Consider the following 25,682-nt stretch of genomic DNA (forward strand, 5'->3'; position numbering starts at 1 on the left):
AGGCCACAAAAGAACGAAAAATGTAATAATAATAAAAAAGAAAATTATTGCACTTCACATTCACAGTCATCGGACAGTGCCATCTTTTGCTTCAGGCCACGTCCAAGTCCAGGTCCACGTTCACGTCCAGGTCCTCATCATCAGCCTCGTCCTCGTCTCCTGTACTGGCGGCATCAAAGATCGCGTTATGAAAATGCAACGCGCATTGCGCAAGAGCCGCAGACGAAGCCGACCACTGAGCATATCGGGGAATAGAGCCGGACAGATGAGGGCAGAAGATGGAGAGACGAGCAGTCGAATGGCAAATGGCGAATGGCGCAGCTCGTTCTAACTAGAAGGTGATATAAGTGGTTCGGTTGTTGCTGCAGCCATCGCATACTGCAACAAGACTCTCAAGAAAGGAACTAAATTGTTTAAAAAGTAGATTTTAATTTACAAAATGATTTGATACAAAGCAAACTGTCCATCTAATTTATATCTATAGATGAGTTTGTCTTAGCTGGCTTTCTTGTCTTGTTCGAAAAAGAACAATAATAATTAATTAAAAACAAAAACATTTAATGGTAAATGAATTGATATAATGGCAACTTTAGTCACTTATAAGGATAAATTACAGTTTTTCTACAATTCATTCATTCAATCACTTATTCATTTTAGCCCTTACTTTTTGGGCTCATTTCATCGGCATAACGTGCGCTTTGCACCACTGTGCATTAGTCTTGAAGCGGTAACCGGGCTTGAAGTCGGAACTGGAGTCAGCGGCGCGTTAGCGCTAATAAGCAATTGCCAAATTACATTCGCGTGAGTAATCTCGCGCCCCGATGCCGGTCGCCATCGTCGTCGCCGTCGCCTCCTGCCTACCTTTTGCTGCAGTTGCATCGCGGGCTTTTGGTGGGCGGAGCTTTTGAGCGCACCGCAAGCGCAGATACTTAAGTGATGCCCGCTGCACGTTGGCCGTTGTCCGTCAGTCAGTCAGTACGTCAGTCAGTCAGGCACTCAGTCAGTCAGCCGGTCACTCATTCATGCCATCATTTATATCAGAGGAAGCAGTCAAGCTTCCACAGCCAAATACCCAGCCAAGCTGCAATGTGCGCGCCTCTAAGCCTGTAATTTAATTTTTCTCTCTTGTTTTATTTTATTTTGTTGTATTTTTTGTTTTATTTCAACAAGGAGAAGCTTCTCTTCTGCTCTTTGTAGCCCAAAGTAGTCGGAGTTAGTTAACGCTGCGATCGCCATTTCTTCTGCCATCCCTTTTTCTTGGCCGGGTTCTCTGGACTGGGTTCTCTTTTGGGCTCTTGGGCTCGGGAATGTCTTCCCTTTAACACATTTTGGCATGCAATTTGCTGAAATTAACTTCAATTGCAATTTGTGCTGCTGCAGTTGTTGTTGCCATTGTTTCATTGGGTTATCATTGCCGCATCTTTAATAGTATTTTTTGTTGTTCTTTTCTTTCGGACCCACTGACATGTGCATGTGGGTACTTGGATGTGCGCATTAGAGTGGCAACTCGTGGTTTGAGGCTGTTTATAATTCGATTGGTGGTTCGCTGTGAAATGGTGCCCCCCGGTGTAGTAACTGTTAATGGCAACTGCAACTTGAAGAGCCAATGGGAAATGGTGCGAGCGTAGAAGATATGAATATAATGAGTCCAGGCAGAAGTAATGGAATAATCGTTGCTTTTCTAATAATTACTAAAAAAAACTTCTATATTATATATCACTTAATTTGTATTGAATAATAAGCTCAATACACATATGAAATTCGCAAATTTATGCTGGATTTGAACCAGCGATCTGCTGTTTGCCGACCAAAATAGCTTTCAAAAAACCCTTTATTTTTATTTTTCTCTTTCTATTTAATGGCCCAATAATATTTGTATAACTTGTATAACTAAAGTATATTACATTTATTTGTATTCTTAGAAATTCGAGCTTAAAAATCATTCCCTTGCAATATTTAAACGTAATCATATTAATCTCTGCAGTATTATATTTGAAATGTTGTATTATTAACTCTGGCATTTGCTAAAATCTTCTATATGATTGACATGCCTCCGCCTCTTACAGTTCTTCAAGAAAAACTCAAGTAGTTTAGGTTTTCAGCTCTACTCGAGCACAAGAACTGCACTCGATGACATTTGAGTGGATATGTATTTCTAGCACTCAGTCAACTACGCTGTTGCCCAGCTAGCTGCGGAGGCCCATCATTAACTCGAGCAGTCAGTCAGTCAGTCAGTCTGTCTGTCTGTCTGTCTGTCGGGCTGTCATACTCGTACTAGGGCTCTGGCCGTGGCCCTGGCTCTGACCAGTTGCCGTCTTGAGTGACGGCCATGGCCAACTGGACGCGGCCGCCGCGCATGCGCGTCAAGAGCAGCGACCATTCAACGCGTTTAGCAGACACCGTCGCTGAGGAGCAGAGCAAAGCAGCACAGAGCCAGTCGAAGAGCTGCAGCAGCTCCTTGAAGTGCATTGGTAGACGTCAGCGGCGTCGTTTTGGTGCAAAATGTTTGCGGCAAAACCTGCAATTACCATCGCCAGCTTTGATAGCTGTGCCCCGCTAGCCGCAATCCGACTGCCCGCCTGCCTGCCTGCCGCATGAAGCCCTGTTTAGGTTTTTAGGCATTTAGTCTTTGTTTCGACAGCATTTGTTGGCCAGGCCGACAGCCAGCAGCCGCAAGTCGGCTCCAGTCGCAGTCGCAGTCGCAGTCGCATTTCGAACCCAATCCCATTGCCAATCCCTGGCAGTCTGGTAGCGCAGCAGTTGATATGTTGTTGAGTACTTTTAATTTGCATGCTGTTAATGGTGTTGCTTCATATTAGGCCAGAACCGAGCCAGAGCCAGAGCCAGAGCTGGAGTCAGAGTCGAGGCCAGAAGCCAGCCACAGAAGGCAATCAATGCTGTTCTTGTTGTTGTCGTCGTCAGGATGTTAAAGCCATTGAACTGCAGCTCGTCTCGGTCCTCGTCTTCGTCTTGGTCTCCGTGTTGGTCTGCGTCTTGGTTGCTGTTGCCTTTGGGGTGCAGAGCTGGCATATTAATGGCAGGATTGAAATCAAATGTTGCCTGGAATGCTGCACAGACTCCAAAATAGACCTAATGGAGCAAAATTGTTTTGCGATTGACTTTTGTAATAAGAATAAATGCTGATCGCTTATGACGTAAATGGTATAAATATAAGTTAATACCCACTTTTACGAATGGGGCACAATTGTTCATTTCTAAATAGAACTTTCAGGAGAAGCGAACATATCTACATAATAATTGAAATATATATAGGAAAATATAAATTTTCGTTACAAGTTACAACGTGCAAGCAGGGAATTATAATTGACCTCATTCCTTATGACAGAATATGAATTCCTTTCAATTTGTTCAAGCCCAACCATCTTTCTTTTGTATGTGTTGTTTGGGCTTAATTTTTAAAATAAGTCCCCTGCCTAGCTTGGAATTATGTAGTTTTAAAGGAGAAGGCTCCAAACCCAAAAAAATATATACATTGGCTAGATTTACGGTTAATGTTCTGAGTTGATTTTTCAAAACATAATCTCAGGATTTGGTGCAGGCCAAATAATATATTCAAAATTTTATTTTTAATTTAACATTGCCTGTTCTACTAAAAATGTGTGTATTATTATTATTTATTTACATAATTAAGTTGTGTATATTTCGGGTAGGGTTTCGATTTGCTTATTTTTAAAAGACAATTCTAGGCTTAAAGGCGGTTCGTAGTCTAGTCTTAAAATGGACTGGTGTATTCGATATTTTGAACTATCAACTTGTGTAAAAGAATAAAGAATATTGATGTGTGTGGGCGGGCATAGAAAATGAAGTTCCAGTAATTGTCAGAAACAGACAGAAAAAGGCAAAAGTGAAGCATGTAGGTGCAACACGAGTTTCGAATTCGTGTGTGCATTGTAAGTAAATGTGAATACGTTTTGCCAAGAAGTAACTCAAATAGACTACAGAGACAGGACAGAATTGTTGTGGCTGCTTACCTGCCGCCTGTTTGTCTTTAGCTGTAACAGCTACCGCACAATTTCCCAAATGACAAACATGCCAAAATGGTTAGAGCCATAGACAATGGCAACAAAGGGAGCTAGAGAGCAGCAAAGGGACACGGGCAGCAGAGACAGTAGCAGCAGCAGCAACAGCAGCAACAGCAGCAGGCCAAGAAGAGAAACAGGAGTTGGCAGGAGCAGCAGGCGGCAAACGGCAGCACATTAATCACAATGCTCCAAAAGAGCTTGACAGCCAGCTACATGGAACCGCTCCCTGGGTGTCTCGAGGCTGAGTTTTCTTAGCAGACGATATATATATATATGTGTGAGTGTGTGTGTCTGTGTGTGTGGCATCCTTTGGCATAATTCTTATTCAATCGGTAAGGACAATGCCATGTTGTAGTTTCAATTTGCGGTGGGCATGAGATTTGTGCCAAGACAATTGCCAAACAGGAAGCCAACGAAAGACACAACGACTCCCGACTGCCGACTACCGACTCCCGACTCCGAATCCGGCGGCCATCAATTTAAAAAATGAAAAATTTCCCTTTTTGCTTTTGCCGGCGTCCGGAAAATGGAAAATTAAATTAACCTTTGGGAGCTGCTGCCGCTTGCTGCTGCTGCTTCTGCTGCTGCTGCTGCCAAACAATGTTGCTGTCTGTGCTGCTCCCGATAGCATCTACTGCCGAAATATGTTAATTTTCAATTTAGTAGTTTGGCCTCAGACTCGACAAATGCTATACATATATATGTATATGGTATATCTTGGCTAGTTTTTAATTCGCTTTTGTTTTCCAGAGTTTTTGGGCTCGCCTTATTAAGCGCACTAGAGCGCAACGGTAATGGGTACCAAACAAATTATCACATCTGCTAATCTGCTGCATATCATTCCGTATTTTCGTAGAACCCCCGCCCAATCCCTACTCTTTATGAAGAGGAAGTGTTTTCATGTTAGTTGTCGAGTTCATAAACAATTTGTTGACCACATTTTGATGTTGAGGAAATAATTAAGACATTATAAATTATTTAAGGCCTCTCGAGTGTTGATTGTTAACTTGCGGTCTTCTGGGTTTCTGCTTGCTCTTGGCTCCCTCCCTCTCCCTCTCTCTCAATTTTTCTCTACAATATATTCCCTAATGAGCAAAACAAAATATTTTACTTTGCTTTGGTTATCTCTTGCTTATCTCTAGGCCTGTTTTCGACAAATACGTATTTAATTTGAGTTAGTTAGCATATTTAAAGCTGAAATTCTCAAAATCCGTCAGAAAGATTTTTTAGAATCTTATTAAGGAAATACAAGTGAAAATTTGGAATATAAAATTGTCAAATAAGTAATGAAATATTTATATTTAATATGAATAAGCTATGTGGCTAGATAAAAGTGTTTGTCCTGACTTGATCAACGCGCATTGTAAAGAGTTTGTGTGTACTTGCTGACAGGGTATTGTTAAATTCGACCTGCAACGTCATGAGAGTGCGTGGCTTTCTAATCTGCCAGTCGAATCAGCGAGTTGGAAGCCTCTAGTTCAAGTCCAGTAGCACCAATTGCTAAAGTATCATGACAGACTATCTAAAAGAACAGCAGCTATCTTATTGTGCTTTGCGAACGTGACGTCTTATTGGGTAAATGTCTGAGTGTTGAACCAACAAGATTAAGATAATTTTAGCCTTACATTTTTTTTAATTTTGTGAATATTAAGCAATCAATTTTGGGCTTTAAACTTTTGAAATAATATGATTTCGGCCACACAGTTTTATTTCTTTTGCTCATGTTATAAATATGATATACAATTCTAGGTCATAAGCATCAACTAAAAGTAGACTTTGTCTAAAATAACGCTTTAGCGCTTACATAATTATTTATGTCACTTACCTTATTATCAATCCCATCTTTACTTCTTAATTCACTTCCCAAATTTTTGCATTACGCTTTCATCATTCACTTAACACAATTGGCAAACATATGTATTCCCTTCCCACCTACCGAAGCCCGAATGAAGGTCAAGGAAAGCCAACTTTGGCGGCATCAAAACACTTTACCTCTGACAGGGCTATCAAAAGTTGGTAACTGTTATGCTATGCCACAACTATAACTGTACTGGCATCTGTCATTAGCATTTGTGTGCAACAATATTTGCCAAAACTAAGTTAACAGTTGGCCAGAAACAAAAACAACGACAACAACAAAGTGAATGATGCGTTTTTGCATTTGGAGTTTTTGTAGTTCTGCAAAACTTCATAAAATTTTGTGAATTACATTTTCCATTAAATTGGACATGGAAACGACCTTGTGGCAACATTTGTGGTGGTGTGTGGAGGGGGAGTGGCTGAGCAGCACCGGATATGCATGTGATTTAAATTGATTTAGTTGCCAGTCAGTTACGAGTTGAGCGCGTAAAATGGTAAAATAAATCCCATTTTGCAGTTGTAGCAATTATATCAAAAAGTTTATAAATCAAAACTGTTAAAGACGCTGCATAAAAGCCGCGGCGGGAAGGGGCTTAACTGACAGCCAGTTGCGCGCTTTAACAGATCAAAATCAGCTAAAACGCTTCTTAAATCAATTTCTCAATCAATGTCAGCAGCGACAAAGGCTTGCAAGAGAGACACACACAAAGAGATATCCACTGAGGGGGAGTCGAAGATGAGGCTACTTCGAGTTTGTTGATTCCTGGAACTGCGCTTAAGCTGGAAATCGTGGCTTACACTCTGGCCCCAAAAACAAGACTTGAATAAGAAAAAAAGGAAAACAAAAAGTAAAAGGTTCAAATTGTGTCCAAAATGTCAAAAGCAGACGCTCAATATGATCGCCGGTGCCCTATACACAGTACCACAAGCGTAGTGCTCAAAGCCATACACTCAGAGAAAAAACTGTGAATTTCGTGCAGACAAGGTCGCAATGTCTTCACAAAAAAAAATTCGGTTTGAAGAGGTTTTCTTTTAATACATAAATAGAGTATTAAATCTCAGATATGCATGTCTCAATTTAAGAACAAGAGCTCTTATTTCAAGGGAAAATTTGCACTAACCTTTAAAAGGTCTGCAAATCATTTTATTATTAAATAGTCAACTAAAACTAGTCTTCCTAATTATTCAATATATTAAATTATAAAAATTAGGTGCTAAAAGCCTAATTAGAATACACAATTTTCGAATATCATCACCGACCAATTATATAATAAATTAGACTTGATTTGTAAAGATGGTTTATACTTAATAAGAGAAAACATTGAAGCTTACTTAAGCAATGCAATTTCTCAGAAGACCAAATAAACTAATGTTAAACAAACCTTATTTATTCATTCAGTTAAAAATGTCACAAACAAAACAGTATAAAATCTATCCCAGTAATAGTAGTTAGCAGAGGGTTTTCTCCGAGTGTAGCTGTCCACAACAGAAGCCCTGGAAATTTGATCGCATGCAGATAGCGCTGCCTGCCTGACTGGGGCCTGCCAACCTGCCTGTCTGTCGGCTCTGTCTGAGCGCAGGGCATGCAACTGTTTTGTCTTTTTGGCGTGCGATAACCGAAGTCAATGACTGGAGCTGCAGCTCAGCTTCCAGCTCTGCCACAGCCCGCACCACCGCTGCATGAAAAGTGAACTTGAGTTGCAGTTGCCGCAGCTGCGCGTTGCATTGTTTTGGCCGCTTTCGGGAGCCATCGACATGGCCATTGCCTTTGCCCATGCAGTTGCTGCTGCTGCTGCTGCAGGTCTGTGCCTCATCCTGATCCTCATCAGCATCATCATCGCTGCATACAATCGTCGATAATCTCACGCTTGGCATCGCCAATATCGCCACAGACAACTGTAGCAGCAGCAACAGCAACCTCCAAGGCAGCAACAAGCACAGCAGCAAGCATTGCCGCATCTTTTAGACTGAAGTCAAGATTCGTTTTAGTTTAGTTTAGTTTTGTTGCCAGTTCGTTAAATTACATGAATGTATAACCATTTTAATTTTTGTTGGCTGCCGTTTCTTGAGCCTTTTTTGGATTTGGGCATGGGATTTGTCTGTCGGTCCGACTGTCGCACACTCGATGCCTTTTGAATGATGACCTTACAAATCACGTTTCGCAATGTATACGCCAGATCATCAAGATGCTTGAGTGTTGATAGCACCGCCAGCTATGCCCATGTCTGGGGCTGCAGGAAGTGGCGGCGGCGGCTGTGAGAAACGTTTCGAACACTCGAAAGAAGCACAAAGCGTTGCTAGGCGGTTGTAATAGTTAAGTGATGCATTCCAGGAAGAAGGGCAGAAGTTATAAGATGTAGCACAGAATCGAACCACATGCAAGCACTCCCTCCCTTTCTCTCTCTCATTATTTGTACACATCTCAGTAAGCTACAAATTGAGTGAGCAACATTTATTTAATCAAGCCAGCAAAATGTGTGAGAATGATGAAAACATAATTTGGACCATTAAAAACGGCGAAATTGATGCCGTGCAAATGGCATTCGAGAACTCGAATCGAAATGTTAACGAATTTATTGGCGGTCGAACACCATTGCACTATGCCGCCGACTTTGGGCAGCTAAAGATGCTTAAGTATCTGGTGGAGATCGGAGCCGATGTTAATAAGCTTGACAAGTATCATATAACGCCCATACTGGCAGCCATCTGGGAGGGGCATACCGAATGCGTTGAATTTTTATTAGATCAGGGCGCTAATAAAGATGGAACCACGCCGGGTGGACAGAATTATGTGGATGCAGCCGAAAAGGATGATATCAAAAAGCTACTGAATAATATAAATGCTGGCTGATAATGCGAGGTCTTTTATTCGGGCAAGTTGGGAGAATTTTCTAAGCTGTCAGACTTTCAATTTTCTTTAAAAAAAACTTTTCGTTGCATAAAATATATTTTCTGTCGTTAACTCTCATTTAATGCGTTTTTAAATAATTTAAAAGTAAATGCTTTCTTTGAAATGATAAATTTCTGCCCAAAGGCGTGACATGTTCTCGAGCCATGAGCGGAACTACCGACAATTTGTATTGGATTGGCAGAGCTTTTATTTTATTCTATTCTCTGCTCTTTTAATCCATTAACAGTTTATACTACATTCGCATATATCATATATCTTGCTACCATATTCACTTTAATTGTAACACTCTATTATATATATCTATATTTATTTGCAATTATCCATATATCTGTAAATAATATCATTATTGGTAATAATTAGTTGCCATAGTTCCTTCTGAAAATATCATCTCTTCATTCTTACTCTCCCAAATTCATGTCCTTATTATATCTACCAATTCCCATTATACACCTCATTTCCATGGAACCGACTATAATTACTGTTAGTAAATGCCGACCTTGGATAACCTCATCTGATCATAAACACCCCATTCCCGATTCAGCACCCACCCATATTCACACGTTTTGGCGGTAGCTCTCACGCCTCCTTTGCGCTCGCTTGGCTGCAAATCACGTTGATTACCCATCCAATTCCAGGGAATGACACACTGAACCAACTGCATTTATAGATGAGAGGGCGACTGTAAGTTAATTTCAATTTTGAACACGACACGCCCTAAAAAAGGATAACTCGTGTGACAAAAAACAATTAAATGAGAAACGCGTCACGAAACGCGCGCAACTGTGAATCGAAAGCGCGATATGCGAAATTCAGGAGCCCAAAAAAGCAGACCTAATGAAATTCACACATATTCCTAAACTCCTATCAGCTCACTATGAGGGGGGGTTGGAGGTGTAGTCAAAAAAGAGAGAGAAAGCGTGAAATGAAAATGAAAAATCACGGTCCACACACAGAGTGTATTAGAGAGTGTGCTGCGCGGGGTGGGCAGGGAGGTGCATGTTAGACGACGTGCAAGCGCCGAGGCATGCACAATTGGGCGTTGTAATTGAATTAGTCACACCCACAGATTGCACACATGAATGACTTGCCGAAGACAAAAAGAGAGAGGCAACAACAAAAAATAATGTAAAAGAGAGGCAAAAAGCAAAAATAGCGAATTATTTATTAAACTAGGTTACCAGGCAACGGACAAGGTCCACGGCAAGTGCGGGCCGGAAGAAAGGTGAAGAGAGTTGTGCATATGGTTATTGAGCGGGTGAGCGGGGTGCTGCCAATGGGGCTCTGTGAGTTTGTGGAATGCCCAAAAGAGCCATTATGAGTAAATCTGGAACTGGCGGCACCAACAGATTTAAGACGGCAGCACTGATCAACTTTTATTTTAAAAGAACTCATTTCTTGTTTTACAAAATAATTTGCAAAAGTATACGAAATAATTTTTATTAAGTTAATTTAAATTGATCGATTTTTAGAACAATTTCATAAAATAGTTGCAATGCTTCAAAGTTGATTAAAATTGAAATCAATCAGTAACTTGTCTCGTTTTGATGAAAACGATTTGATACGAGATTCAGTATCCTGTGTTTTTACTATATTTCGTGTCAGAACTTATACATTTAATTTGTATGTAGACTTTAGTGGAGTTTTCACAAGCTTCACAAGCAGGCAAGTAGAGTAGGCACAGTGCGATTTCGGCAGCATATACCTCATTCAACTCGAACGAATCCCGACTATCGGTTGCCTCCACAAATTCGACGCGCCCAATCTTCCCGGGATCGGGAAATATCTCGGGTAAACATAGCCCGATTTCGGAATGATATCCTATTTCAAATCGAACGGATCTCGAATATCGGAATTGAGTCAAATTGATTTTATGGGATTCCGTGATAGCTAAATGCTCACTATTTCCAAAAATCGGACTTTATTTACTCGATTTATGGATTTTTAAAGCTTTTAACAAATTTTTAATTCGATTATCTTGAATACATACCGTCCGAATAAAAAAAAATGCGCCTTCCAACTGGTACGAACCACAAATATCGGCTGCCATCAAAAAACCCGCATTCTTTATGATATTACCATTTAACTTTAATGCCAGTCTATTCTATGACCCTCCTATTCTATTCTAAGACCTTATTCTATTGATTCTATATACTACCTGAGTATGGCATTTTTAAGTTTTTAAAAAATATTGTTTTTGAATATCCGCTTTCCGATTTTCGAATGAAATAGTTTATTAAAAACGAATTGAATATGAATGAAATAGAGGAGTATCGCATTGGGATCGATTAGAACGGAATTGCAGGGCGTCCTGGCAGAAAAGCAGTTTGTTATATATTGATCACTCGGTAACTCTTACTTTTTGTGGCCACTGCAAGTTCTCGTCGCCCCCGCCGCAGCCGAACTATATGGATGAGTGCGTCTCGAGTGACTGTAGCTCTCCGCTAAGCCGCTTCTCAAGTATTTGCCCACGTGTGCAAACACTGCGGGGCCAATTTGCATAATAATCGTGACGCTGAGCGTCAAGTGCAGCAGCAGTTTTCGAGTTACTTGACCTTGTGCGCCAGGCAGGCCCCGAAACCCAGCTAGGCGAGTGTGGTGAGTACAGTGCCAGTGTGGTGAGTAGGTGTAGTGTGAGTATGATGAGTGGGTGTGAGTGTGCAATGGCAGCCAGTGGCCCGTTTGCTGCGGCAACACTTTCTCGAGCACTTTTTTCAGCGGCGCCTAAAAGTATGCTTTGAAATTTGAAATTTCAGTCGCTGCCTGTAATTAAAACGAAAGGTAACGGCAGCTACAGCAGCGGCCACTACATTAAGGTTATTTATCGTCAGAGTGTGCTGAGTCAGGTTGTTGTTTGCAGTGATAAAATGCATGTTGACCTCAAGCGGAGCGTGAGCTGGCGGCGGGGAGTAGCGGGGATTGCGCACTCAACGTGCCGCCGCCGCACTCTGTAATAAAATCCAAAAATGTGTTGCCACAAAAATGTTATTTCCTAAATAAACACATACACTTACACAAACACAAACACGCACACTATGCAAAGGTAAGACTCTCTAATGCCTGTGCAGCTGGAGCGGGCAGTGCGGGGGCGGCGTAGGTAGTGTAGTGTAGCAAACTGTGTGAGATAGCTGGCACGTCCTTGCACGGCTCACTCATCTAGCTAGAGTCACTCATGCGGTTTTTACTGGTAATTAAATTAAATTTATTTAAGCTGAGTTACGCTTGGCCAACAAACGGGGTACGGGTGTATGGGCGGGTGGGTGTTGCCAGCTGTGTGCCTGTCTTGGCTTGGGTTACGTTGGTTTTCGGCAACAATGTTGCGGTGCGGCAACCGCAGGACTCTTCAATGGGTCTACAGCTCCAGGTGCTATGCTATGAAACCCATCAAAACGGGCGTTAGTTGCGGGGGGAGGGGGGTGGGCGTGTGTAAGGGTGGGGCGTGGCATTTTGTATTGCATTTAAAGTGACAGTTTTGTTGCTTTAAATTGTGTAATCGGAGCTGATAAAAGCTTTTGCCATTAAGTGCGCCAGAGCAACCCAATGCCTGGCCTGCGGCAAGAGAAGAAGCTCTGCAAAAATAACCGAAATTCTTTGTTTTATGATATAAGCATAATGCTCGCTCGCTCTCTGCTAAGCATGCTTGAGGCAAACATCCTCAGCAGAGACTCTGGTATTGGCCATGTAGTTGAGCTACAGTTACAAACTGTCTCTGTGTGCGTGTATGTAGGAGAGCTTGTTGAGTTCTGGCTGTTTTCTTTTAGGAAAGAGTTTTTTTTTTTGCTAGCCCCGGCTTCAGTTTACGAGCAGCGTTTGATACTTGTTGGAAAGGCGGGTAGCTGGAAGCGAGGCAAGTTTCACAAACTAAGAGACCATCATCAATTCCTGTGCTCTTGGCTTTGCAGCAGAAATTCGACACTGGCTGCAGCTGCACGGGCTAAAGGTAAAAGTCTTCAAATGCATCACAGCAAATAGTTGGCAGAGCTTTTAAGTGTTTGGCTTAACACCACAATTATTTTTTGAAAAAATTGTAAATATTACATTTCAAGCCAAACGAATGCTATTAACATGAAATATCTGCATGCAGGCTTGACACAATTAAAAGTAAAACTGATCAAAGATTAATTAAAAAGAATTTAAAAATAACTTGTTGGTTGAGTTTGATTCTTTGAAAGTCTGCAAATTTAAGAAAATAGCTTAATTGGAAAGCTTAAATATTATATAAAAAACGTTTTTATATATCTTAGATTTTAGCCTAGATCAGAGATGTATCTCAGGTTCCCAGCCTTCTACTCAACATGAATGTGAAACAAAAATACTAAAAAATTGCAAGCCCAACCAATTTGAGCCGCCTCAAAAATTGGTTAAGTTCAAAAGTCAATCAGTTGCGCTTGGCCAGTAAAAGAAATGGCCAATTGGCTAGGAAATTGAGAGCGTGTTTTCTATAAATGTTGTTGTAGCTGTTAGATATTATTTGCAGGTTATGCGCTTTTATTGCACAATTTTCGCTGATGCCATTTTGGGCCGTAGTTGTGCTGTTGGCTGCCAACTTTATTTATAGGTCAGTCGCAGCGCCGCAATTGCAATGGCCAACTGGAGGAAAGGCCGAAAGGAAAAGCTGGCAAATAATAAAAATAAATAGAAATAGAAAACAGAAACAACTCACACTGTCTGTATATATGTGTGTGTGTGTGTGTGTGTGTGAGTACATGCATATATATTATTTTATTTTTCACAATTCCCCAAAGAGCGTCGGCAAAAAACTATTTTGTATTTGTTCAATTGCTGCAAATGCTTTCAAAGTATTTACAAACGTTTTCAATTTTGTCTGCGATGCCAGAGACACGAATTGCAATAATAACAACAACAACGACCACAACAACAGCTGCAACAACAGCAAACAAGCCAAGGAACACAAAACATTTAAAGCACAACGAATTTTAAATACACTTACCTTGCCCAATTCGTTTACTGAATTTTCAGTTGTTTTGATTCCCTATTCTAGATTATTGCAGGAATGAAGGTCATACAGCAAGTAGTTGTCGGGTTCGATTCCTTCCTTCTGAACTGAACTGATCTGAAAATATAGAAAGTATGAATTAATTATAAGCAGCTCAACCAAAATTTTAATGGTTCGATTTACGCCAGGTAATTAAATATTTATATATTTTTATTTAAAGAAATTTTAAGAACTTTCCAATCAAAATTAATACTCATTTTACATACTAGTATATAAAAAAATCTTTGCCATATCTTCTGGATTCCAGAAAAAATTAAAAAATCAATTTCTATATTCCTATACAAAGGCTTTTAGCTATATGTGTGGATCATTATTTACACAAAATTGAACTCAAGTTTATATTTGTATTTAAGGGAATATCTTCTCCACCTAGTGCTCTGTTTTGTCAAATTGGCTGACGCAGCTCAGGTACCCGCTTTGCCCTACGTGAGTAGCAAAAGTGTTGGCGCTGCCAAAAGCATTTCAATTTCAATTTCTATGCTGAGGCAGCGCTGCCAACTGAAATCGTGCCGTTAATCGCTTTAAATATGCGACAGGTTGCTGCCAGTTTTCCCCAACCCAGGGCCAGAGCTGGTTACATTGTTGTTGTTAGTTGCCTGGCGTTGCCTGGCAGCCTCACAGCCTTCTGGCCGACTGTCCGACCGTCCAACCGTCGTCCGTCCGGTCGTCTGGGCGTCTGTGTGCGGCTTCCAGCCGTGCCGGGGCAGCCTTTGAGCGAAGGATTTCATAATCCGCTGCATTTGTCTCACTGATTATGCAATTTGGCTATTTTTTCTCTTCTTTTGTGTGTTGCTGGGTTTGCTGCTGCTGCACACAATTCAGGAAGTCATTTGCTCAACCTATTTGGGCCTTTGTACAAATAAATGTTTATTTAAATTAGGCACCCAAAATAAATAATAAATACAAAAACAAATTCAATGGTCAGTGGACAAAGCGCTGTACAAATAAAACGGTAGCATTTTCTATTCGATTTTCACTTTCAGCTCAAATGCGGCGGCTGCTCTTGTTGCTGTTTGTTTGTTGCTGGGCGTGTCCATTTTTAGGTTTGTTATTTTATGCAAATTTCTGCATGTCAGCCTGTGACTGAGGTTTTGTTTGTTGATCTTTGACATTAAAAAAAAATCGAGTGAATGAGCGATTGGACTTGATTACGCAGAAATGTGACTCAATTGCTTGAACTGAATAAATACGAGAAAACTAAAGCGCAACAAAACTAAAGTTTTTATTTCTATTCGCCTTAATTTTATTAAATGTGTTGCTTAAAATGTATTAAATTGTAGCGATTTGAAGGGGCATTTCTGCCTCACAAAGTATATTATATATGCATCGAAAGGCGTTTAGATATAGCCATTTCCCTCTGTCTGTCCGTCTGTCTCTTTCTGTACAAATTCTTCCTTCGTATCTCCTTATCAAGCAGATTGCCTGTGGCAGGTAAAACATATGTGCCAAAACTACTGTCAAGTTAAAATACAAATATAAATTTGAGTAAATTATCTCTAGTCTGTTACTAAACAATGAATAGCTTTTATAAGAAAACAAATTCTGTCTGCTCGGGTGCTCGAAACCTAAAATTCATGCTAACTCTTAGCCCACTACAGAAATCACTCGCCTGCCCCTCAGAAAAGATCATAATCTTATCAGAATCTTAACATTACATCACAAGCAATCGGATAGCAGTCAAATTCCTGTACGAAAAGAGAAAGCTGATTTTCATTCGCTTTGATGTGCTGCACGAAAGAATCAATTGCCACAAATAAATTGGTACACAAAGGGCAGACAATAGATACAACAACAACGAAAGCGTATGTTAAAAAAAACAGTTACTGGAAATTAAATTTTAATCAAACATATTCGTAATTGAATCAACACTGAGCTGAACCGAGCTCAGCTCCTGCACTCTGCATTTTGAGGGTCAGCTGTGAATGGAGGGCGTACAAGTGGCTACCACGCCCACACCACACATGTGCATTCAAACGATATTTTTGTTGTTGTTTTGCAAATATTCTGAGCTCTTTTGATAATTTTCTTTTTTATTTGGGCCAACTCGTAAAAATCAATTCGTGCACAAAAATGCCAACATTTTAATTAAATTTTCAAGCAATTCAAGCAAAAGTTGCCACAGTTGTCAGCAGGGGGTAGAGCATTGGCAAAGGGAGGAGGAGGAGTGAAAAGGGCGGGTTGGGTAGGTAGGTTGGTGTGCTGCAACATGTAGGTGACTGCACTTTTTGTTGTTGCACGCCACACGTCGAAAAGTGTGCAGAAAGTTTTACACATAACAGCAGGTGGTTGAGGTGGGAGGTGGCGTCGGTCTCTCATCTTCCATCTCTCTTTCTCCGCTCACGTCTCCGTCGCTCGGCGTCCTATTCAAGCCATTAATTAACTAGAAATGCCATTTTCCACAATTATACGTTCCCGACTATATAGAAATGTAAAAACTAATTACATTGCAATTTGCCAGCGTAATAGCTCGGGCCGAGGCTCTGTCTCTATGTGGGCGCGCCCGCTGATGAGGGGGCGGCCATTTTTGCGAGGGGGCGCGGCAGGCTTGCAGAAAACTGCATGCAAAGCAATTTTTAAAGCTGTAGGCAACAGGGGAGGGGCGGGTGCTGGCGCACTAACAAGCTTCCGCGCGACTTCCTTGGAAATACAAAATCAATGCAGAAAAGGACGAAGGACATATCCTGCAAACTTAAAGTTTGCCCGCGCCCAGCTAGGCGGGCACTCTCTCTGTGCGTGTGTGTGTGTATGCTTTGGGGGCGTAAGGCGTGGCATAATATCATAATTTGCATGCAAAGCCATTTCCAGCGACGTTGGTAATGGCACAGTGGGACAACAGCGCGTGAAATTTCAAACACAAAAAATATTAAACACAGTTTTTTGTGTCCCACTAGGTTAGAAATATTATTAGTTTATTAAATTCAAACAATTAATAACAATTAACTTAAACAGAGAATAATTTAAAGAATTAAATTACAATTTAAATGCAATATATTTATTATATATTATTATTCATTTTTAAATAATAATGTTTATATTTAACATAAAGCGCATAGCACAAATAAATATTTAAACTGAAAAGTTGCAAAATCCAAATTAATGTAACAGGCAGACCCCATAAAGTATATATATTCTTGATCAGCATCAATAGCCGAGTCGATCTAGCCATGTCCGTCTGTCTGTCCGTCCGTCCGTCCGTCCGTATGTATAAACGAAAGGATCTCAGAACCTACAAGAGCTAGAGACTTGAAATTTTAGATGTAGGTGCTCCTAGTGCCTGCGCAGATCGAGTTTGTTTCCGATAATCGATAACTTACTCTGTTTCCAAGCAATGGTTAAGTAAATTCTGCTTATTTAAGCACACGAATTCGTGACTGGAAGTAGTTAAAATTTAAAGCGTTTTTAGTTTTTTTTTTCTCAATAACATAATTATATTCGTCCATGCTCAAATAGCAAAATATTCAATATTCTAGCTATTATTAGTATTGGACTCAGCGACTTCTTTAATGCGTTATTTGGCAGAACTGGTAATCGATTGTTTCGCCACGTTTGACAACACTTGCGACCACTGTGCTATGGCACAATTTACCGTTGTGGGACTTTGCATAAGGTGTGCAGCAAACCACGTGGGACTGATTGAATGGTCCGATCGATGGGCGCTATAATTTGGGCTTGCAATGTTGTCCTTAGCGGTTATTCAATCTTGGTTTAATTTCGCAACGGGTCAATTGTCGCACTTCGAGCGGCATGTGAATGAGAGAGCCCGAGAGTGAGTGAGAGGGAGAGAAGTGGGTGAATCCCACATCTGTTACGTATTATCGTTGTTGTGGTTGTTGTAGACAACGCACATTTTGATTGATGTGGGATTTGTGGCACTTGCCAACACAAATGTTGCCCGTTGTCGGGGCTTCAATAATGACCGCCACATATAGAGACCGAGACCAGGACCAGGACTCGGACACGGACTCGCGCTTATGTGTATGGTCGTTTTGTTACCCTAAACAATTCCTGGAAATTGCAATTGTTGCTGCTTCTATTGATTGCTGATATTGCAGCCATTGGCAATTAGGCAGCATTTAAATATTTACTAACTTTACATTTTCAAGTTTTCTGTGCATTTTATACGAGTGCTAAAGCTGGAAAGTGTATTTTTTATATTAATTTATATTTAAATAGTTTTTTTTTAAATCTAATAAATAATCGCATATAATTAAATTTAATATTAAATATATCGTATATAAATTTAAACAAAAATCGAAATACAATTAATTGGAGTTGTCTGGAACGACTATAAAGATCTACAGACTTTGAGAGATACGAGCTTTAAATTCGATTATCGAAAATACAATTTTTTAGCGATCAAATATAAGATTACGCAACGGTAAACTATAATTGGTGTCCAAATATTCTATTAAAGAAAAGAGTAAAGTGAATATATATATAGCTAACTATCTATCTAAATTTCGGTTCTTAATTTAATTTAATCTCAAAGGTTCCCATAATTATGCACAATATACTCTTAAATCGAAGCATGGGTAATATAAAACATTAAAATTATTTATTAGCCATTTCGAGAACGTGGCTTAGCTCTGATAGAACTGCATTTGGGCCATAATGAAGCCCAGTTTGTAGCAGGCTGTAGAAAAATTATGACTACAATTTGCGCGAAAAGCAAACCAAACAATTTGTGGTTGCCTCTAATGCACTCACATATAACCCGAGCTCGAACCCGAGCCCGAACCCAAGCCCAAAAACCCAGCCCAGCAACAACATGCATCTGGCCAATAATTACGCAGGGGCGTACGGCGGTGGTGAAGGGGAGTAAATTATGCGCGCAACTTGTGCGTAAAGTTGCAGCCGATGCTAAAAGTTTAGCACCGCACTCAAGGACATTCAGAGGGCGCGTGAAGGGTAGGGGGCATATACAGCTGACAAAGTGGCTGCCTACACAGTTGCCATTGACCAGGCCAAGACGTTCATAAACTTTATCAGAGGAAGCCGCGCGACGCGTTTCTTAACCATTTTTGGCCTGCATCTTGGCCATTGTCTGTCTGGCGGCTCCTTGCCTATAGTTTATGGCATATTATTGGCATAAATATGGCGACGTGCACAGTGTGCCCAGGCAGCAGGTATGCAAGGTGCAGCAGAGCAATTCGAGCGCGCTCCCCCAGCCCCCCGTTAGTCAGATGTGTGTATGTGTGTGTGATTTATGCCAAGTGTCAAGCAAAGCGTTCAATTAGCGGCTTAAGTTGTGACCCAGGCGTAGACCAGCGCCAGGCGCAGCAGCAGCAGCTGATGCTGGGCTGCCGGTTCGAGCCACATGTGACCCAATTTGGGACTGTTTAGAAGCAAAGCTTTGACAAATTATATAAAGCACGGCTGCAGCTAATGATGAACCGCGGGAGCATAACTCATGTGTGCCACAAAAATGCCCAAACATTTTTTGCACAATTTCAGGTTCATTGGGCTCGATAACAATACTTCATCTTCCATAAGGGAGGGGAGATCAAAAAACGGGATGCAGCTAAAATACAGATAAATGTCCGGCTATAGCTATAGATACAGCAGCCAAGCTGCAATCGTTCAGTTTGAGTCTGGAGTTGCGAGCTGCGAGTCCCCATCCGCCATAATTGATGATACCGAATGCCATTAAATTATCAATTGACCATAAATTTGCTCATTACGTTCAGTTTGTGGTCTTTGGGCTCTCGTTTGGGGTTTTCATTCAAGTTTTCTGTGTCTGTTGCCTGCCAAAACGTTAAACGTTTTAACGTTTTAGCCCGGCCAGCAGCGGGCTGCTCATCATCATCATCATTTGCCATTGCGGCTGGCGTTTTAAATAACTTTTTTATAAGGCTCCGACGATCTTGCCAACTTATTGGTATTTGCAGCTTCGTCTTATATATATGTATATACATTTTTTCGCGCACGTTTTCGTTGTCTTGCTTTCTTTCTTTTTTTTTGTGGCCTAGCAAATTGTTGTTTACAGCTGTCGGGTGTTGGTATTTCATGGCTCGAATCTGTCTACTCGCTTTGAGCCCGCTATAATTGCTGTTTATGCTCTGGGAGAGTTTTAAATGTGAGCAGCCTGTTGCTTAACTGCAGTTAGAGCTATAAATGGCCAACAAATTCCCAGCTAAATATGGCCAATATTAAGACTGATCGGCTTGTGATTAAATGTGATGCCTAGCTAAGACCAACTATTAACTAGCGACTGCTTAAAATCAGAGTTACCAAATTTTGCTTAGGCGAGTTACTCGATGGTTTTACCTAGATTTACTCTTGGGCGGAAAACTATTGTATTGTATGTTTTCTACTATCAAGTTCTTCTTCACTGGAAGCATTCTTCAACAAATTACTGAAATTCAGATTGCTGTGTAAAGAATTGAAGATTGATACATCAAATCGTTTAAACTGAATGTAAATATAGTATCCTTTTTGTTAAGGCTTTTTGTTTTACGATAAGTATTTATGTGTTTCAGGAGAATAAACTTTACGCTAAGCCTCATGCCAATACATACTTTTCCCAAATGAAAACAAAGGCGTATTAAATTGTCAATGCTTACGTATTCTCATGCCTATATATTTCTGTACTATAGTATTTACTTTAAGCAGTTCGTCTGTCTGTAGGAAAGTTATTTTTACAAGTTGAAACATAAGATAACATCCTTGTAATTCACAGTGGTACGCCGCAACCATTTTAACAGTGGTGCAGCCCGGCACAATTGGCCCGCTTTCTATCCCCCGGGGATACGACGCCGGGACAAATAAGATCAGTCCAAATACACTTTGAATGCGTCTACTGAAGCCGTAGTTTTTTTTCAAGACTAACTTAAAGATTTAATTTATACGTGCTACATAAGCCAGCAACAGAAACTATTATACAGTTCATCCAAGCTAGAAATTGCATGCCAAGAATTCTAGTGAGATGTCAGTTTGCTTGACCCTTGCATACCTATCGAATGGGCACACATATAATAAGCATATGTGCTTGAGCTGTTGTAAGTGGTAACTGTTTGACATTTATGCCTCGCCACTGTGTTACGTCTCGCTCTCTCTGCAAATAGTTCCTTCTCGCTCTTTGTGCGGCAAGTGCTTTGGCTTTAGCTTTAGCTTTGGCCACATCCGCATCCTGGACGCGAAGCACACGTTCCATGGCTGCATGATTAACATATCACGTAGACGTTGCCATAACATTTCACAAGCAAATAAACTGCAGCACAGCTCAGCTGCATCAGCTGCCAGTCACCACACAACACACACCTCTGCCCCCACAATCCCCCTACATTCGACCCAACCACCCCCTCGCCGGTTTGTTGAGTGACGTACAACTTGACTGGCAGCAGCAGCGAATCAGTGAGAAAACCTTTAGCCCCGCACACTCGACATTCGGTTGGGGGCGTTGGGGCTAGGCGCTTGTAATATTTAACACCAGCTGAATTTTAATGCGATTTGCAGCTGACTAACTGACTGACAGACTGACGGACGGCAGGACCGACTGAAGGACTGACAGTCCGTCTGTCTGTGCGCCTAATGGCCAACTAATATGCGCAAAATGACTTGCAGGCAAGTCGCGAACTGAAAACTCTCGTCTGTCTCCAGTGCAAAGATCGTGCCCAACTGCGTACACTCAAAAATAAGGGATAGAATATGCTTAAAGTGTTATAATGAATTATTAATCGCTGATCATGAATTTACAGCTTCAAGCATCGAAATGGCTCTCAAAATGTCTAAAACATTATTGGCAGTCAGATTAAGTCTTTTACAAATTCGAGAGTTTCTTGAACATTTATTTATAAATATATTTATTTATATGGAATATGATATGCTTTGCATATTAAAGGTTTTTCGTTAATCAACAAGAAATATTTAAATATATTTTATTAGTTGAAGTTTGTGATATATTTGAAACTCGTCGAGTTATTTCTTTAAGGCTCCCTTTTCTCTAAGTGAACGCATGAACATGCATTTTGAAACACCTTGTGTGAGAGTTATAGCCCCGGCCAGAAGGAGTCGGAGCGCAGACCCAAGCAGGCGATCTCTAGCTGTTGCTGCTGCTGTTACTACCTCCTCCCCCAGCTCACGATCGGCGAGTAGGTGTCAATAACTTTCAAATGCAGGCTCAGGATCTGCTGCATATTATCATATGGCAGTTACATGAGGCAGTCGCCTCATGCATAAGCAGCCCCCTTTATTTTAAGCTCCCCTAACAGTGTCCCTCAGCCCGCTCGAACTCCTTTCGCAAATTTATGCATTTTTGAAGTTTTAATAATGTAGCTCGTTAGCCACGGTTTGTTAAACTTTGTTTTCATTTTCACTTCACTTAACTTCAATGCAAGGCAGCTCTAGCTAAAGCTGTGAGTCGCTCCACATCTATGAAAAGCCCCCGTCACGTGTTGCTGCCAGCTGCCCTCCGTCTGGCTCCACACTCTTCTCTACACCTCGTCTCTAACTCAACTCTGGCTGCAGTTTTCGGTTTCAATATGCGCGTCGTGCATTTGCTTGGGGTCATTGTTGTTGTTGTCGCTGTTATTGTCAGCTATTTGTTGCCTTTGGCCATATTGCAGTTGGCCATGTCTCTCCTCGTGGCGCTTGGCACCTTCCCGCTCTCCGATGTCCCCCTTCAGCGTACCCAGTCAAATCGTTTGATAAACGTACAAAAGTGAAAACACATTTTACATTTGGTCGCATTGGCTGCTGTTGCTACTTTGCATAGCTCCCACTAGACACCCGCCTCCCCAGCCTTGCCAACCAGCCATGTTTAGCGGGTCTCTACGTAGGATTAATACTGCACACAGCTATTGTGAGCGGGACTAAGCTGGAATTGTCATGATATGATCGGCGTCATTAGTAATCGGACTGTTTGGACTATGCTCAGCTGTCTTATATAGTATAATAAGTGAGCGTAGTTTGGTCTTTTGTCAGCTTAACATTATGATTTATCAAACTCTTGCCAGTAAATATACGCAAATGATTTCCAGGGACTGACTGATTAGTTGGCAACGCAAGCAGACAATTGTTAAATAGGTTAAACACTAAGAAGGGGCTTTAGAAAATTCGCCCAAAATGGTTGGATCTACATGATATACCAAATCGATTGATTTAACTGTTTGAGCATAATTTGTGCGATTTCACGGACAATCAATTTCCTCTCATAGTCTTGGCGAGAATATTATATTATATGGAATTTCAAGAGAATTTAAAAATTATGAATGCAAATGGGTTTTCTCTCGCTCGCTGTGGTGTTTGCTGTTTCTGTTATAACTTTAATTCCTGTCAATCCAAAAATATGATCTCTTTGGTAGCTTTACAAGCATATTTTCCTCTCAAAACTGCTCTGCCTGGAAGATTTTTCCTGGTATATCATCTCTGCAGCTCTTAGATATACCATCTCAGCATGTTTTATTCATTCATAGTTTTCTCAGCTCATTTTTTGCAAGTCTGGTTTTTTTTTGTGTACCGTCCACTTTGTAGTTGAATTTTCATGCCATTGCCTTTGGCCAAATGACTCCACTTCGTAGCTTATCCCCTCACCTGTTCGCTGTATGCCTGATGAAGTAATACAATTAAATGTCGTATTACACAAAAGGAAATATTGCGGCGGTGGCCGCTTGCAAATGTCCAGGCACATGTCTGGGCCATTAGGCAAAATGGCCAAGTCGTGAGCTGGTGTTAACTACAAACGAGTTGAATTCGTTTTCATTTGTTGGCCAACGTAATAAATAGCCTTCATTATGGCCAATAAATTGAAAAAGTTTTTTACTTTGGCCAAGACTCATGATTCTTTGCAAAAAACTTTAAATATTACAAAACAAATAACTATTTCTATACAAGTAAACATTTATATATTATTATTGTAAAAATTTATATTATATTATTGTACTGTCAAAAACTTACAATAAAAAAATCTTTTTAGAAATAAATAATAATTAGAGGCTAAGTGTAGAGGAAAACTTTAGGAAATTTAATGATAGGCAAGAAATTGGCAGCTATTAAAGCAAATGCGACTCTGACATCTAAACACAGTGTATCTACCTGTGCGGTGTTCCATAGCATTGAAATACATTTTATTAGTCAACTTGAATCTAAAATATTAAAAGCAAATTTTATTAATTTACAACTTGTTTTGACCTGACAAACTGTGGTAAACTTTTTGACGAATAGAACGTGAAGAACTGTTAATAAAGTTGCAGTTCATTCATCAACATCATCATTAGCTCAAAATTTGTGGTCTTTTGGTCTAATGAATGGAAATCATTTGAAAGTTTGCCCGCCTGCCAAGCTCAACTAATAAGACATATTGTCTAGCTAGGCGGTAACTGGACCCAAAAGGTAAGCGCCCAACGATAAAGAGTCTTGAGACCAGGATTCGGTTTGGGTTTTGGATTGGGCTCATGGCACGTGTAATGCGAGTTAACCTGTATTTGTTGTTGCTGTTGTCGCAAGTTTGGCAACTTGTTCGCTTCCTTTGGCTAACCGTAGCACATTACAACTAATACACTCAGACGATGATGTTGTAGCCCAAAAGTTTGCGTTCTTTGAATTTCACAAAGCGCATAATTACCAACAACATGCGAAAAAAAAAATGAAAAAGAAAAAATTTACCAGAAAAATGGGAGACAAACTTTTCGACAAAATTATTTGTGGTTGTGCGGCAAGAACGACAACAAGTAAAGTAGACATCATGAGCGAGTGAGGGAGATAGAGAGGCAGAATGAGTGAGGGGCTGGGAGGGATGAGCAGAATAGCGAGTGGAAAACTTTCACATAAAGAAAAGTTAGCGCAAACCGACTTAAAGAAAATTATAATTACACGCACAGTCAGCCAAAATGGTAGACCAAGTCCTGCTCGGGTTAAGGGTAGTTGTACCACACAAGAAAATACTTTAATTGCCGCTAGTTTTGGCAAGTTTTCGATTTGTAATTTGTATGTGTGTGTGTGTGTGTGTGGGCAGACAAACAAGCGCAGCAAATTATGGAAAAATATGCTAAAATCTGCTATGAAGCATGAAAATTTTGCTGAATAATTAGACCACCTGGCGCAGCCCTCCCCAACAACAACAACAACAACAACAACATCAACAACTGCAAAAAGCAAAGCGTGCAAGTTGGAAAAACTCAAACGCAGCAAAGGGAAAAGTAACGAACACACAGGCTCACAAAAATTAAATTGCCTGGATTGAATTACGTGCTGAGCTTACAGAAGCTGAAGCATTTGGCAGTTTTTTGTAGTTTTTCCAGCTAGTTTTTTTTCGGTTTGATTTTTATTATTTTCACTGAAAACTTCATAATTGGCTAAGGCAATTAAAATGAATTCAGGCGCTCGAGTGCCTTGGACTTTAAACATTCTCAGACTATGGCCATACAAATTTTCATTAACATTTGTTTACACTTCATAAATCAAAAAGCCTGCGCTCAAGTAAGGGCCAACATAATAAAAGCGCTCCAAAAAGCTTTGCAAATATGCATACAAAAAAAAATAAAAATTAAAAATAACAATAACAGCAACAACAACAACGGGCAGCCTTTTGAATTGCGTTGTTTAATTTTTACTCTTGACTGACCCGGCCAAAGTAACTACCCCTACAGTCTGCTCGAGCTCCAAGCATAGGAAACCCATTGAACGGACCCGTTTCGGTCAGTTTCATTTGTTTAATGGATGTGGCTCAAAGAAACAATGAGAAAAAATGATACTGTGCGGAATTCGGTTCGAAAGATCTTTAAGCTAGGAAATATTGGAATATTTGAGTTAATAAGATTTCTATATGAAATATTTATATCCTTTAATTATAAAGTGCATAATATTTTTCAGCTCGAAGCTATTTCTCTACAACTACATTTATAATAAATTTTTTCTG

At 40.4% G+C, this 25,682-nt stretch overlaps 1 protein-coding gene and 1 long non-coding RNA gene across 3 annotated transcripts in view; both read left to right on the forward strand.

Moving 5' to 3' along the window:
- The window catches only part of LOC116651301 (uncharacterized), a 218,528-nt gene that overhangs the window by 182,995 nt on the left and 9,851 nt on the right, over nucleotides 1-25,682 (forward strand). For both annotated transcript variants that reach the window (XR_004304312.2, XR_011416869.1), the window contains exon 6: nucleotides 13,814-13,956. This is a non-coding gene — a long non-coding RNA (uncharacterized lncRNA). The remainder of the gene's footprint in view (nucleotides 1-13,813; nucleotides 13,957-25,682) is intronic.
- LOC6625609 (myotrophin) lies at nucleotides 8,315-8,849 on the forward strand. Its single transcript, XM_002049068.4, has one exon. The coding sequence runs from the start codon at nucleotides 8,377-8,379 to the stop codon at nucleotides 8,752-8,754; it is 378 nt and encodes a 125-aa protein (XP_002049104.1). The 5' UTR covers nucleotides 8,315-8,376; the 3' UTR covers nucleotides 8,755-8,849.

Source organism: Drosophila virilis, chromosome 5 (assembly GCF_030788295.1).
Source record: "Drosophila virilis strain 15010-1051.87 chromosome 5, Dvir_AGI_RSII-ME, whole genome shotgun sequence".
Taxonomy (NCBI): Eukaryota; Metazoa; Arthropoda; class Insecta; order Diptera; family Drosophilidae; genus Drosophila; species Drosophila virilis.

What these genes read in the sequence shown, in the direction of transcription:
- LOC6625609 (XM_002049068.4), top strand. Translation starts at nt 8,377, where the DNA reads ATGTGTGAGAATGATGAAAACATAATTTGGACCATTAAAAACGGCGAA.